Source organism: Natator depressus, chromosome 1 (assembly GCF_965152275.1).
Source record: "Natator depressus isolate rNatDep1 chromosome 1, rNatDep2.hap1, whole genome shotgun sequence".
NCBI lineage: Eukaryota > Metazoa > Chordata > Testudines > Cheloniidae > Natator > Natator depressus.
In genome coordinates, this window is record NC_134234.1 from 250,672,268 (window position 1) to 250,687,757 (window position 15,490).

Consider the following 15,490-nt stretch of genomic DNA (forward strand, 5'->3'; position numbering starts at 1 on the left):
CTTCCCTTTTCTCTTTCCCCCTCTTTCTGGAGTGCTCACTCCAAGCCTTGGTATAATAACTAGGAGTAATGGGATGAATTTAAGAAAAAGAAACATTAGGCTGGAGATACACTTCCTAGCAGGGAAGAGTCTATTAGAGTGAATAATAACCATCTCCAGGGAAGGGATGGAACATTTAAAACTAGACTAGACAAAGCCCTAGAGAATGCACAGAAGGGAACAACCCTAGCAGGGCCCCAGAACATGGTTAAAGTGACCTGCCAGATCTTTTCCAGCCTAATTTCCACGCTACTCAACCACAGTGGATAAGCACAGCTAGATGTTAATGCTCAAATGATTAGCACTGAAACAGTTAAATGCTGTCAATTTAAAACTGTTGTCGTTAGGCTATGCAGTTGACGCCCCTTATGATAAACTAGAGAAGTCTCTTATAGCTATTGGATCAAATTCGATTCAGAGGTAACTCTGTTAAAGTCAGGGGAGTGACGCCAGGGATGAGTTTGCTCCATTGTTTCATCTGTTTGCAGACTCATGAAATAACTATAGACCTGTTACATTCTGGTCCCTGCTAGAGGGTTTTCGTCACCACCAGTAGCATTCATAAATAAATAAATAATAAAGACACTGAAGGCTTAGCTCCTGGAGAAAACGGGGGAAAGTTTTATTTATATATAGGTAGTGCTTTATGAATTTAGCATCTGATCCAAAGCCTGTTGAAAGCAATAGAAAGACCCTATTGACTTCAGTGGGCTTTACTCAGGTCCCTATTCCAGTAATGTTATGTTCAACAATTAGATCCTATCATGTAAACTTTTGTGTTTCGGTTGAAAGCTGTTAGGCCCTGCTCCTGCGTCTACTGAAGTCAATGAGAGTTTGTCCTTTGACTTCAGTGGGTGCTGGAATAGACCCTTAATGATTTGCTGGGTATACTCTGGTGAGGCTGTCCTGCAGAGACCAATGGCCAACAGTGTTTTGTTCTGTTAAGGAGAGTAGGGCTTGGGAGTTTAAAAGTCCTGACTTGTCCTCTGTGTTAGTATGGTTGATTGATTTGGGTCGTGACAGTGTTGTAATGTGTGGACTTCTTTTTCCCCAGAAGAAATATTAGAATAAGATGTACTATTGTTTTTCCTTTTACTATCATTATTACTTATTTGCATTGCAATAGCGTGCAAAGACCCCATACCAGGATTGTTGCCCCATTGTGATAACCACAGTTGTGGAAGCTGAAGTTCTCTATCCACCCACATGGGCAGCAGGAATGCAAGGGTCTTTCATATCAATGTGCTTCAGGCTAGAGATGAGAAAAGTGTTCAGTCTCCATAAACCACTCAGTCAGCAGCCTTTCTCCAGAGACTGCTACCACGGGAGCCTATTAGAACCATGTTTTTTCTGATGTGAACACTTACCCACTAGGAACAGGTGTAAGATCACCAAGTGAGTTCACGCAGGGCACTGGGCAGTCTTTCTCCAGTAATGATATTTGGTTAGTAAAGTGAAGGGCTGCATTTGATCTGGAGAACTAGAGATGGAAGATTCCATATCCTAGGGGCAGTCCCCTGAGCTATCCAGTCCCTCCTTATACCCACCATATTTGTTGTCCCAAGCCACACCCTCTTGGCTTGAGATGTCACAAGAATAGCTAATCGTGGCTGGCTGAGTCAGCACTGGGATTGGCTGCAAAACGAAGTGGTGGTGACTGATGTAGTAGATGGAACTCTTCCCTCTGAAAATGTTGAACCAATACCACAGCATGGTAGTGTTGTGGAAAACGAGTCACACCATCTGTTTGGTTCAAACAGTCTGAGGTCCTTTTATTTTTGAATACAAGCATGCAGGGAGAAGGAGACAGAGATGGTCACACACAGGAATTTCCAGGAAAGGTCTGCACTTTGCTTGTGGCAGCGTTTTGTCTCGGGGCTTTTGCAGGTTCGGGGGGCGGGGGTTGCATATAATGGACAGCTAGGGACTTGAGCTAGGCTAGAGGTTGGCCTAGTTTGTTATCTGGGTCAAAATACCACAGCCCAGCATATGCAAATGCTCTTAGCTTAAGCAAAGTCTTACAGGATGCAGGCCTGTAGGCCTCTTGCGTTACCGCTCTTGCCTATGCTGCATCTAGTGCATAGGTCTTGTCACAGAGTGGGATGGGGTCAGGTCAACAATACTTTTCCCCACAGTAGTAAGGTTCAGTGTGTTGCAGGAACTGCCATCTCTCAGGTAAAATGTAAAATGAAGTCTCCTTGACTACATCTGGATATTAAATATCTCATGGCACTCTTTGCAAGTATAATGGTGTGCAGGCCAGTTTCTGCTTTCAATATTCACAATCTGTAGACCTAACTTCCCCTCTACTTCAATTGCTTAGCACGCAGTTTTAAATCTGCTTTGTAGTATTGTTGGAAGGTTATAACTAAAGCGATAAACAGAAAGTAGGAATGGATCGCATTCAGGTTCAATTGCCAAACCATCGGAGCGTGTGGGTGGTTGAATCAAAAGTTTTTCCTTTGGCCCATTTCTAGCTCTAACAGCAGCCATATCCCACTTCAGAGGTAACTCAGCAATCGGCAAATTGAAGCAATCCATATAGGGTGAATCTTGATCCCTTGTGCAAAGCTGAAGTAAATGGTCCTATTTATTGTTGTCAAATCACTTGAAAATTCTGAGTTCAGGAGCCAATCACTCCAGGTTTACAGAGTGGACAGATTTGCACATTGGCATGATGGATATTGAGAAATAACCATACAATGATTATGCCAATCATACAACCACATTCAAATTGCAGAATATTACATAACTGGTGGAAAATCCCTGCACTGTGATTGGTTGAGACAAAATAAAGGCCAGATTAGATGCTCATAATGGTCTCTCTTGGCCTTAAATCTATGACTCTGTGAATTCGCCTTCAGTACAATTATTCACATATATAACATCAACTACAATCTACTCTGGCGAACAGTCATTATTAGCCAGTCAAATGTAGGAATTTACATAAACACTGTCTATCTCAATCTCAATAGCTAGTCTTTAAATACACAAATTTACAAAGTCTTATTGGTTACAGTAATCTCTCAGCTCTGATTAGCTCCTGTACTGAGAATTTTTTCAAGCTGTTTGCCAGCAATACATATAAGAACATAAGAATGGTCATAGTGGGTCAGACCAGTGGTCCAGCTAGCCCAGTATCCTGTCTTCCAACAGTGGTCAATGCCAGGTGCTTCAAAGGGAATAAACAGAACAGGCAATCATCAAGTGATCCATCCCCCAGTGCCCACTCCCAGCTTCTGGCAGTCAGAGGCTAGGGATGCCCAGAGCATGGGGCTGCATCCCTGACCATCTTGGCTAATAGCCATTGATGAACTTATCCAATTATTTTTGAACCCTGTTATAGTTTTGGCCTTCACAACATCCTCTGTCACTTCAGCGTCTCAATCCCTTTAGCTGAAGCAGAAAAATGCCAACATTTACATGACAGAGAAGAGAAAAAACCAGGAAAGAAAATTATGCTGTCAATCTTCTGTGAGAGAGAATTTAAAAAAATAAAAGCTTGAGTTTAATTTAGAACATTAAAAATGTCCACGTAGAAACAATTTGAGTGTGCTTTCATTAGACACAATAATAAAAATATTTTGGGCTAATAAATACATTGGTTTTCAGCCTCATTCTTTATGATAAATACCTTGGCAAATTTCATTTAGTCCAGGAAATGCTTATTACTTTGAGGAAACACCTTCAAACCGTCTTTATGAAAGTACTCTGAAGTTAATTGTCCTATTCTCAAGTTATTTAGCAAGGGAATCAAGAACGAAAAATTACCTCGGTTTTAAGAATCTGCTTCTTTCGGTCATACAGAAATGGTGTGATATTTATAATGGGCTTGTCTTCACTTACATACCAAAAAATATACAATTGCAAAATGCAGCATGTAAAATGACAGGTTGATTGACAGTCCACTTTTAGTCCCTGATATATTTACTTATTATTTAAAGAGGCACCGTCATCTCAAAAACTATATTTAAAAAAATCCTTACCTGTGTTCTTTACTAATAGTGTAACAGAGTTACTGTATTGCGTTACTATACAGAGTCCCCATGGGGTGACTGTATTAAATATTACTAAGCACACCCACAGACAGCCCATAAAACGTCTGACTCCTCCCATGTGGGAAGGACTTCTGCCTTGGGAAGTAATTCTTAGAGGAAGTTTAGGGGCGGATGGGTGTGCATGCTTCCTGTGGAAGGGAGAATGTGAAACAGCCCTCGCAGGAGGAGGGGAGCTGCCTTTGTACTCTATTCCTGCAATAAATAGATGTGCTTTTGTTGTTTCATGGAGCTCATGTTTGCATTGTTGTTGTGGGGACTGTGCCTGGCTATGCTAACCAACCAATACGTAGACCCCAAGGTCACAGAACAATACTTAGGCCTCAATCCTGAAAAGACAACCATACAGTGAGACTCAAGGCCTGCCTAGAGCCCTGCTGAAGTCTGTAGGGGTCTGTGCACATTCAGGGGTCTGCCTATATGGCTGTTTCTATAGGGTCATGGCCTATTTTATTAAGATCTGAAAGAATTTAAAAATCAAACTTACTTTTCACTTTTTAGTTTGTTTTTTATTGTTTTTTGTTTGTTTGTTTTGGTTTGGGTTTTTTTTTGCTCAGGTGAGAAACTAAACTAGACCAGCCAGCTTCACTTTTGTTTCTAGTCAGTTTCTCTCTTGCTCCTTTTTTTAAAAAAAAATTTCATTAGCGCACTGCTGCCATATTTGGGCTCTGCAAGTCCCTGATGGCAATATTTAAATTTCTGCAATAACATGTTTGTGCTTTTTAAGAAATGCACAAAAATATTCTTATTAGTGTTGGATGTTAGGTTTTGTAAAAACTTTAAAAGAAAAAAAAACAGTTAAAAATAGTTTCCTCCACAGTTAATTTGGGGCCAAAACTACCTGGCAGGTGGGCTCTACAAAACAATCGAATATATATTCTGTCCTCATTTGCAAATCTGTGCCCTGATGCCACAATTAGATCCACGTGGGCAGAGTCCTGCTGATTTCAAGCAAAAATACAGCAAATTATTGTTGCAACTTCAGTGAGAACTGGTGGATGCTCAGCCCTTTTGCAAAGCTCATTTATTACAGGAGCTAAATATGGTTTTAGGAGCCTAACTTTAGGGACCCAATTTTGGAAATCTTGATCCAGGTGCACAGGAAATGTCTGGCTGAATGTCTGACTGCACCAATTAGCACTGGCTGTGATAGCCAGATCTCCATCACTCATCTCATAATGCCAGTCACATCATTTAAAGAAGCAGACCTTTTTCAGCCAGGTTCTGTAATGTGCTCTGTTATATGGTAAATTTGCCAGTAATCCTCTGAACATTGAGACTCAGGGTTAGTTTCCTCTATTCTTTGCTGCTTGGCAGGTCAAATAATTTTTCATACTGGAAGAGGTTTGATAGACACTTGAATGTCAGATCACAGGGGAAAACCCAGGGTGCTGCAGATAGTGGTGTGTGGGATCTGCCACTAAGTTTAGGGTTGCAGTACATTGTTAAACAGCAACTGTGTCTCATCCCATAGGTGACTGCATTAAGAGGTGGGGGGATTGTGCAAACTATAGTTTGTCAGCCTTCTAAATGAATCTAAGTCATGGTATTAATTGAAGACAGTGGGTTCAGTATGTGTAAAGATATTGACAAGCAAAATACCACCAAATAAAACCTTGAAAAAGCTTTGCCCCCAGGCCAGCCCCAGGCCCAGGCACTGAAGATAAATACAGATGGCTACTGCCAGCTCCCTGTTGCTAGGATGACTCACACAGTTCTTGTTAGAAGGATGAAGAACAGAGGATCAGTCTATCTGCTCAGAGGTGGTGGCAGCTATGTTTGCTTTTACTCCCGGCAGCTGAGCTCAATGCCATGAGATGCGTATAAGCAGCACAGGCTGCTCTCTGAAGAGCTCACGTCAAAGAGGTGGGGTTGCCTTTCTCATAGGCCTCTCAGACCTCACTCTGCTGTAATCCTGAGTGCCTGGTTCCTCTTTGGTGCTGAGGGCCTATCCCTCTGCCCCACTGCACTGAAGGAGCAGGAGGGATTCGCAGCACCACTGGGTCAATTTGAGCATGTGGCAGGAACACCAGACATGGTGCAGAGATAATGTGGCATATGGCCCTTAGCCAGTGTACTGGATCTACCTGCCGCAAAACTTCAATGGGATCTTTTCTTCTGTGAAAGCCAGACTTGTGGTTTGCGATTGGGTAAAGTACAGATTAGTTATCAAGGTTCTATTGTAAGGCTTTAAGCCACTGGGCTCAGGGTGGTCTTATGTATGGCCATGTTGGATGTGATAGAAAGAGGAATAGCTTTCCGGAGAGGGTATAAACCTATCAGAAACAATAGCTATATGTTGCTGCAGTGTTTGTTTGCTTTAGCTGCCTTCCTGAAAAAGTGTGGAAAATCCTCATCTGCAAAGGGAGTAAATTGTAGGAATGAGAGAATTACGGGTCTGATACTTCTTGGGTGCTCTGCAGTCTAATGGTGAATGTGTTGCCTCTGTGCACAGAACCTCCAAACAGTTGAGAAAGGGAAGGTGGTGCATGCATATGTGGCCATAATTAAGGGAATGAAGGCTGCACTACCACATTATTCCTTTCAGGAATCCAGGTGGAATAGAGAGATGGGGTGGTGCAACATGAAGCTGCTGCGACCTGTGGTCCAGGGGCTAACCAGCTCGAACAGCATGTGCCCAACTATAACTGAAGACTTATGGTAGGGTCCTGGCAAACATGTGATTTGCTGCTTCACGTTGCCCTTCTTGAGTACTTCTGTATGGACCCCTGTTGCGTGCGTGTGTGAGCACCTGGGTGCATGAGGCTGCTCTCATGGGTGTTGTCTGGCCACGATTGCTTACGTCTTTATTTATTCAAATTCAATTCTGAACCAAAGTTGTACATGTCCTGTTTTTATAACTTCAAAGTATACCCTCAAATTAGCACTCCAAAACCACAGGATACACTTTAGCCATGCAGCGAGCTGCCCGCAAAATGCCAGTGCTCTCATGTTTACCCACTAGGATGCTAAATCTCACAGACAACCATCCCCTGGACCTCCGCCAGCCCATCACTGCACCCTGAAATTAATGTTTTAGGTCTCTCATGTAGGCTGTGTGGTGTAAAGTGAGTGTGTGGTCATCCAGATCCCTTTCAGTACTCTTGGCCCTGGCTATCTGCTATATACCAGGGTCTGACTAACTTCACTTACTCTTAGTCTTTTCTCTGCTGGGTTGCTACCTGCTGCAAGTATGGGGCCACTTTTGCAGCCTTGTGTTCACCCTCTTCCTACCCCACCTATGGCCATGGTCAGTTCCACCAGAGAGGAAGAATTACATTAATTGCAGTAGTGTCCAAAGGTCCCAGCCAGACTCAGGGCTCTAGTTCTAGGAGCTGTACAAGCACACACATGAGAAGATTCAATCCTTGCCCTTAAGACCTGGCATCTAAGGCCACAGTCCTGTAATCAGAGCTCCATGGCCAGACCCTTGTATCTGCTGGGAGGAGCAATTCGTGAGGGGATAAGTGTCCACCTGAGTGTATCTGATTCCAGGATTGGGCCTCTGTGTGGGTTCTAACCCTGTCAAGACTTGCACACTTGGTTAACTTTATACATGTGAAGAGTCTCATTGAAATCATGCTTAAGTCTTTGCAAGATTGGGGCCTAGAAATGTATGCATAGTGCATTTGTTTCAATTCCCTGCATAATTTTGAAAGCATTTCAGGAGAACAGGGCCCTTGATTTGTCTTGTCACATTAAATTATGTGTCAGAGAAATTATTGGTCTCCATGAAGAAGACTCTTAATGTACATGGACACATCTCACTCAGCCTGTGTAGTTTTTTAAAACAGAAATCTGATAGTTGAAGGCAGGAAGATGATTCGGCTTGTATGTGGGTTTGGGCAAGGTTTGAGTGAAATCCAGCCGAAAGGCCTCTAGCAAAACCTGTGGTTCTGTGTTGTATTGAGAAGAGCGAACGATTATCCAGGGAAATGCCTCGTCTCACTGTGATGAGACGGAGGCGCGGTAACGCGACCCTTTATCTAGTCTGCCAGTACTGGCTTCACGCTGTGCAACCCGAGCCATTGAGTCTTTCTAACTTCCTTTGCCTCGGGTAGCTAGGTGCAGCTGCTGCCTTGCATCTTTGCCGCCTGTGTTAGCCATCATTTTCAGGGTTTACACTGGATCTGGCCACCTGGCATAATGCCCAAGGTGATATTTCGGACAAGCCTTCATCGCTGATGGCATAACTCCAATGAGCAATCCCCGACTTCAGATGTTACACCTCCTCTACCCCAATGAGGTACAGGTTGGACTTTGGGGGGAGACCTCCAATACAAGGGTTCATCAAGTCTGTTCCGATGTTGGACTCTCAGGCTGTCAAGCCTTTCCGGTTGTGCAGGAACAGACCAAATGGCAAATTATTGCTACGGCCGACTGTCTGGCTAAGCATTGAAGAAGAAAAGATTGTATTTAGGGTTGCCAAGTGTCCTGTTTTTGACTGGTCGAAAAGGGACCCTGGTGGCTCCGGTCAGCATTGCTGACTGGCCCGTTAAAAGTCTGGTTGGTGGCGTGGCTAAGGCAGGCTCCGTGCCTGTCCTGGCTCCGCAAGGCTCGCAGAAGTGGTGACACGTCCCTGCACCCCAAGGTGCAGGGGCGGCCAGGGAGGCCATGCATGCTGCCCCTGACCTGAGAGCCGGCTCTGCAGCTCCCATTGGCCGAGAACTGCGGCCAATGGGAGTTGCGGTGACTGTGCCTGTGGGTGAGGGCCTCGCACAGAGCCTCCCTGGCTGCCACTGTGCTTAGGAAACAGAGGACATGTTGCTGCTTCTGGGAGCCGCCGCAGGTAGGTGTTGCCCAGAACCCGCTCTGCACCCCCAACTCTCTCCTGCACCCCAGCCCTGAGCCTCCCCCCACGCACCCCAACTCCCTCCCATTTTCTGCAGTCAGAAAGTTGGCAAGCCTAATTGTATTGTAGACTTCAGATCATTCAAAAGATTTGTATTTACACAAAAGACAAAAAAGCAATTTTGTTATTTTGCAGAGAGCTGGATTGAAAGATGTCTCAATGAAAGTGAAAACAAACGGTATTCCAGTCACACCTCTCTGGGGAATGTTTCTAATGATGAAAGTAAGTAATTTTCCATTCCGTTTAAGTGAGGTTATGGGTATGCCCACGTGCAGAAGTTAACTTGTTTAAACATGCCATTGTAACACTGATGCTTACATTCAAAACTATCTTTATTTCATCATGACATTGAATATATAAAGAAAAAATTACATGCCTTATAATGAGGGTAGGTCTACACTGCAATACAAGGGGCGATTGCAGTTCAGGTAGGAATGCCCATGTTGACAGAGTTAAAAATAGCAGTGCAGACATGGGGTCACTGGCTTCAACAGGGGCTAGCAGCGCAAGTACATACCTTGGATTCTGGCATGTTTGTACAGCCCTTGCTAAAGCCTGGGCTACCGCATCTGTACTGCTATTTTTAGCAGTTCTGCAAGCACGCCTTGGATCGCAGCATAGGTGTAGACTTAGCTGCACTGTGCTGTTTTTCAAGTTGATGATCTGGTAAATGAAGTGAATCTTGTTGTACAGCACAAAAAGGCAGTTACACTATACACGTGATTTAAAACTATTAGTTATTATTTGTGTTGTGGTAGCAACTACGGACACCAGTCGTGGACCAGGATCCCACTGTGCTAGGCACTGTACAGACAGACAGCTGCCCCAAACAGCTTACAATCTAAGGACTGTAAAATAGTGTATATTCAGGTTTCCAAATCCAGTCGTTGGAATGAAAGAGTGTTTCAGTTGTGTAGTCCAAAGAGCCAGGTTACTGTGATATCTGATAATTTTATACATGTTTTCATTAGAATGTTTGCTAGCCTCCCATTAAAAATGTATTGAAGAGGAAGCAGTGTTGTCTGTTGGTTAGATCAGGATACTCGGAGTCGGGGCTTCAGTAGGGCTCTGTGTGGGCACAGGGGTCTGCCTGAATAGAATAGGTTGCAGGATTCGGGGTCCACTGTATAAAAAGTTATGGCCTGTAAAATGCAACTGTCAGGATTAGATCAAGAGCAAAATCTGTTTTGTTTTTGACAGGTGACCACTAGACACTTGGAACGCAGAATAAAACAATAAACAGTGGCTTAATAAATCCTTCCTAATGTGTACATTATGTGTTTAAAAATTAGACTCTCTCAGATTACAATCACATGTTAAATATGCCCTTACCAATGCTACGAATACCTTAAGTTATTAAAGGGACAGTGTCAATTTTAAATCTAGTCAGAGGAAAAAATATTTTAATTATCTTCAGTGATAGCAATTTTAGTTGTTGCTTGTAACAAGTTTAAAAATCAGGCAGAAATGATTTTTAAGGTGTTTCCCTTTAAATTTTTTTTTTTAATTCAGCATTTACTTTTCCCCATTTGGGTTTTTTCTTTTCATTTTACTCAATTTGGGGAGAGAAAATAAACATCATAAGTCATTTTCCGTCTCTGCATTTTATGTGTTAGCCCATGCTACAATATATGTTTGCATTTCTTACCCTGCAGGCAATTGCTTAGGTCTAAACATAAACACTCTTAACTGAATTTTTTTAAAAAGCTATTTTTTTACTATGCTTTTAAAAACTAAGAAAAACAACCCTCTCATCCCATATTTTGCATCCAATGTACCTGACTGTCTCCCCCCCCCCCCCACCCTCGTCACACACACACCCTTTTTGCATTAAGGGAGAATTAAATACTCTGAGGATATCCAGTTGCTATGGTATTGATGATATGACACTACAATAATTCAGTGGTCCTTTCTACACAGGGATTCTGCTCCCCTCTGCTCAGGGCTCTAGGGGGACAACCCTCTAATTTAGAAATATGGGAAGAGAAGAATGGTTGGAACCTCCTGACACTTGTTTGTGACCCCAAAATTGAGAACACATGCTGTAATTCACTGAAGCAAACTGATGAGTTTAGCTGAGGACCACTCATTTGCCAGGGTTTATTTTAGAAATTAAGGAGTTCTTCTAATTGAGTTTCTCTGTAAATAATTCTGGCAGATTCACAACCATTTGTTTGCCCGTGTTTTATGTAGATGGAGATCATTAATATCTTATAATCAGGGGTGGCAGGTTTGTAGAAATTTTGGTGGTGCCCAGAACCTGCCCCTGCCCAAACTCCGCCCCCCACCTGCCCAAGGCTCTGGGAGGGAGTTTGGGTGGGGGAGGAGGTCTGGGGTGCAGGCCTTAGGCTGGGGCAGGGGATTGGGGTGCAGGTTCTGGGAGGGAGCTTGGGGATGGGAGGGGGTGCGGAGGGAGGGGGTACAGGGATGAGGGCTGTGGCTGCAGATGAGGGGTTTGGGGTGTGGGAGGGGCTCAGGGCAAGACTAGGAGTGTGGCGGTGAGGGCTCTGTCTGGGGCTGAGAGGTTTGCGGGGTTAGAGATGCTCAGGGCTGGGACAGAGGGTTGGAGTGCAGGGGGATGAGGGCTCTGGCTGGGGCTGTAGATGATGGGTTTGTGGTGCTGGAGGGGGCTCAGGGCTTGGGCAGAGGGTTAGGGTGCGGGGGGATGAGGGCTCTGGGTGGGACTGGAGATAAGTGTTTGGGGTGCTGGAGGGGTTCAGGGCTAGGGTTGAGGGTGCGGTGGGGGGGTGAAAGCTCTGGCTAGGGGTGTGGGCTCTGGGGTGGGGCAGGGCTGGGGATGAGTTTGGGGTGCAGGCAGGCTGCTCTGGGACAGGGGCCAGAGAAGAGGACTCCCCCCAGCCCTTTCCCTGCCAGCAGCAGCGAGCTCTGGGGGAGGAGCCCCCCCCACCAGCACACTCACTCCCACCACTGTCACTGCATGTGCTCCTAGGGCCTCTCTCAGGTCCAGGAATCTCCCTCGCTTCCCCCATGGTAGGTGCCAGGGGGTGCTGCGTGCGCCTCCTCCCCTGCTGTTGCCGCTGACTGTAGCCTCACTGGGGGTGGGGGATGGCGCTGCCTCCTTGCCCAGCATGGGGCAGGAGTGGTGACTGCAGGCGGAGGGGCCCCCTATGCTGGTGGAGGGTCCCGCCGGAAAAGGGAAGGGTCTGAGGTGCAAGGGCAGGCTCAGAGTCAGTGTGCCCAGGCAGTGGAGGTGGGAGGCACTAGGACCCTGCAGCAGCAGTTGCTGCAGGGAGGCAGCATGGAGCTGCATGGAAGAGGCAGAGGCAGGGACGCTCTGCTCCAGGACCCGGGGAGGCGTGCGGGAGGGCTGGGGGCAGCAAGTGGGGGCCGGGGGACACTCAGGGAAGGCACAGGGGGTGCGGGGGCGGCAGGTGGGGCTGGGGGAACACCCGGCCCCAAATATTGGTGGAGCTGGCCCCCTGGGCTCTGAATATTGCTGGTGTTAAGGCACCACATGGAGATGTAACTCGCCGCCTATGCTTATAACATCAATTTTACACTGTGTGCTAAACCTGAGTATAGCCATCTTTCAAGTGACGCCTGGTATGACTTAGTTCCTAATAGCCAAAGAGTTCAACGCTGAGCAGTCCTGCTTTTCAGAATGCTCATGGTCTCTGCAGGCCCAGTCCAAAGCCCATCAAAGTCAACGGAAAGACTCCCATTGACTCTGGTGAGTTTTGGATTAGGCCCTTAGTCCAAGCCAGTCGGAGTCTTTCTTTTAACTTTGAGCTTCGGATCAGGCCCTGTCTGATTAATGCCCTATAGTACGGGTAGCTCTTACTCCAGAGTTTTCTGTTCTGGATCTGCAAAGAGTATGTTGGTGCTGGGCAGGTTTGGGCTTGTTTGATTGGCTAGTTCTTCCACTGCAGGTGGAGTTAACTGGTGTGGAGGTCACTTTGGGTAATGTTCTTTTGCTTTTTGGCAAGTGTTAAACCTCCTCTAACTCCCAGGTGTCCCTTGAGCATCTAAAATGGCCACTTCATTGGTAAGCCAAGGAAATTCCATTTGTATTGTTTATCAGTATTTTGCAATGGGTCTTCCATCTGTATTCCATTGTTTATCAGTGTATTGTAATGGGTCTTCTGAGAATCAGGATCAGGGAAAGAAGTGCCATATTTCAAGTGTCTCCGCGCTGATTCCATTTCCCAATGTGCCTTTAAATACATGAGGTGTGAAAGGAGCTTGTATGAGCATGTGTCAGTCACTCATATATCTGGTAGCTTGTTGGGCTGATGTGAAGTCATTGGCTCAGCATCCATACCTAATTGCAGGCTTTTCACCTCAGCCACAGCAGTTTTAAGGGTACTTATTTCTGAACCTCAGGACTTTCTGTGATGCCATGCCTGCAGACCCCCACAGAAGCCGTGGCTGCAAAACCCACCGCCATAAAAGTGACATTGACTCAATGCACCTAAATTAGCAGATAGATTTTTCTCATTTTTCTTAAACATATGTAGAAAGGAATTGCCATAGCTAATCAGAACTGAGGTCCCTATCTAATCCAGTATCATGTCTTCCACTGTGTCTCATATCCGATATCTCCGAAGATGTTTGCAAAAAACCACAAAGTGGGCAATTATGGTATAATCCATCCTTGAGAGAAACTTCTTCCTAACTTCACGTTAATTAGAGGTGGGGTTATGCCTTGAAGCAGAAAGGTTTATATCCCTTAAAAGTCTTCCCTCCCCCCCCCCCGCCCCCATGTAATGTGACTGGTGATGGGTTTTTGTACATATAAATGTCTTATTGCCTTTTTTGAATTCTGATAAGTTCTTGACTTTAGTGATAATTGTGGCAGTGAGTTCTGTCAGCTGATTTTATTGTCACAGCCCCTGGCAAAGCTGTCCCTGCCAGAGACACACCAGACTGCTGTCTTGGGCCCACACACTGAGCCGTTGTGCTTTTAAGCTTCCTGTGTCTGAGCAGAGCCCAGGCACTCTCCTGGGTCTTTGGGTCTCTAGGCACACTCCTGGGGTGCAGATCCTCTATCCAGCACCCCCTTCTGAGAGCTGAGCCTAGGCCCTGTGACTAGAGCCAGCTTGCCCAGGCTCTCCAGTAGCTTAAGCATGCCCCTCCCAGAGCACCAACTTTGAGGGCACTCTGGCTTATGGTTACCCCTTCGGGGACACGAGAGAGATGAAAGCACATAACGCACAGACTGTGCAAAGGTTCCAAAACCAATTGCTCTTTACTTTGGATTGCAAAAGAACTATACAGATCCAGCCAGAACAATAAAATACGTATATGCTATTCCCTCCATCACTTCCCTCCCCATCCTGGAGTATTCTTCAGGGTGTGAGTCAGTGTCTTTGCAGGGCCAAGTTTCCCCTCTGGGATTTCATTCTTCCAGGTCAGGCGGCTCTATGATAAAGAGGAGAAGCCCGTCTTGAAGGAGGGGAGTCCTGAAGAGGGGACCTGGAACTCCAGAAAGATACTGACCCAAATCCTGAAGAACACTCCAGAGTGGGGAGGAAAGTGAGGCAGGATATGGCATATTGGTGTATTTTGTTTTGTCTGGATCTGTACATGTCTCGTGCTATCTCAAATGAAAGAATGTTTGTTCTTGTGAGCACCCTGTTTGCCTTTCACTATAGTTTTCCCAGCCTTGTTTCCAAGGTTTTGCTTTTAGTGAGGCTTTAGGCAAAAGCTATAGAGTTCATTTCCCCCTGACACATCTTTTCCTATAGTTAGATTATGCTCATAAAACCAGTACCCTGTCCAAGACCACAGCCTGAGAAAATGGGTCTTTCCTTAGGGAGATATCCCCAGCCATTCTCCCTCTTCCCCCACCGTGCCCATCAAGGCTGCTGTACTCCCCTGCTTCTTTGTGGAAGACAGGGATGACTAGTATTAGTCGAACTGTGTAGCTGCAGATTGACCAGCCTCTCTGCCCCCCCCTTACCCTGTTTACCCTGCATTCAGGGTCTTTTCTGCGCATAGCTGGCACATAGTATTTGGCCTAGCATCAGTGTTCTAGGTTAATGCCTTATCAGCTTCCAGTTTTCTAACCCCTGCACTCCCATTGTTCAAAAATTCTAGTAAAAGGGAATGGCATCATCTCCTGTCAAGTAAACGAAATTAAATAACTTTTATTGTTCCCTCTGCTTTGGCATATTCTGCAGAACAGCAGGATTTGGGGATGGGATATTACAATTTAGGGTTTTCTGAAGGTTTCAGCTTTAATGTTCTGTGACAGAATTATAGAATCATAGAAATGTGGGGCTGGAAGGGACCTTGAAACATCAAGTCCATCCCCCATTGTTGAGGCAGGAACAAGTAAACCTAGACCATCCCTGACAGGTGTTTTTAAGAACAGGTGGGACAAACCTTCAATGATGAGGATTCCAGAACCTCCCTGAGAAGCCCATTCCAGTGTTTCATTAATCTTGTAGTCAGAAAGTTCTAACCTAAATTCCCCTTACTGCAAATTAAATCCATTACTACTTATCCTCTTTTGAGTGGACATGGAAAACAATTGACCAGAGACCTTTTTATAGCATTCCTTAACATATTTGGAAACTTA

At 45.3% G+C, this 15,490-nt stretch overlaps 1 protein-coding gene across 3 annotated transcripts in view; it reads left to right on the forward strand.

Annotated features, from left to right (window-relative positions):
* RFX4 (regulatory factor X4) overlaps positions 1–15,490 on the forward strand; it is a 131,255-nt gene that overhangs the window by 18,153 nt on the left and 97,612 nt on the right. For 2 of the 3 annotated variants that reach the window (XM_074941088.1, XM_074941094.1), the window contains one exon: positions 9,082–9,168. The exons of the other annotated variant lie outside the window; for it this stretch is intronic. In XM_074941088.1, coding sequence (XP_074797189.1) covers positions 9,082–9,168 — 87 coding nt within the window. The remainder of the gene's footprint in view (positions 1–9,081; positions 9,169–15,490) is intronic. 3 annotated transcript variants of the gene reach the window in all.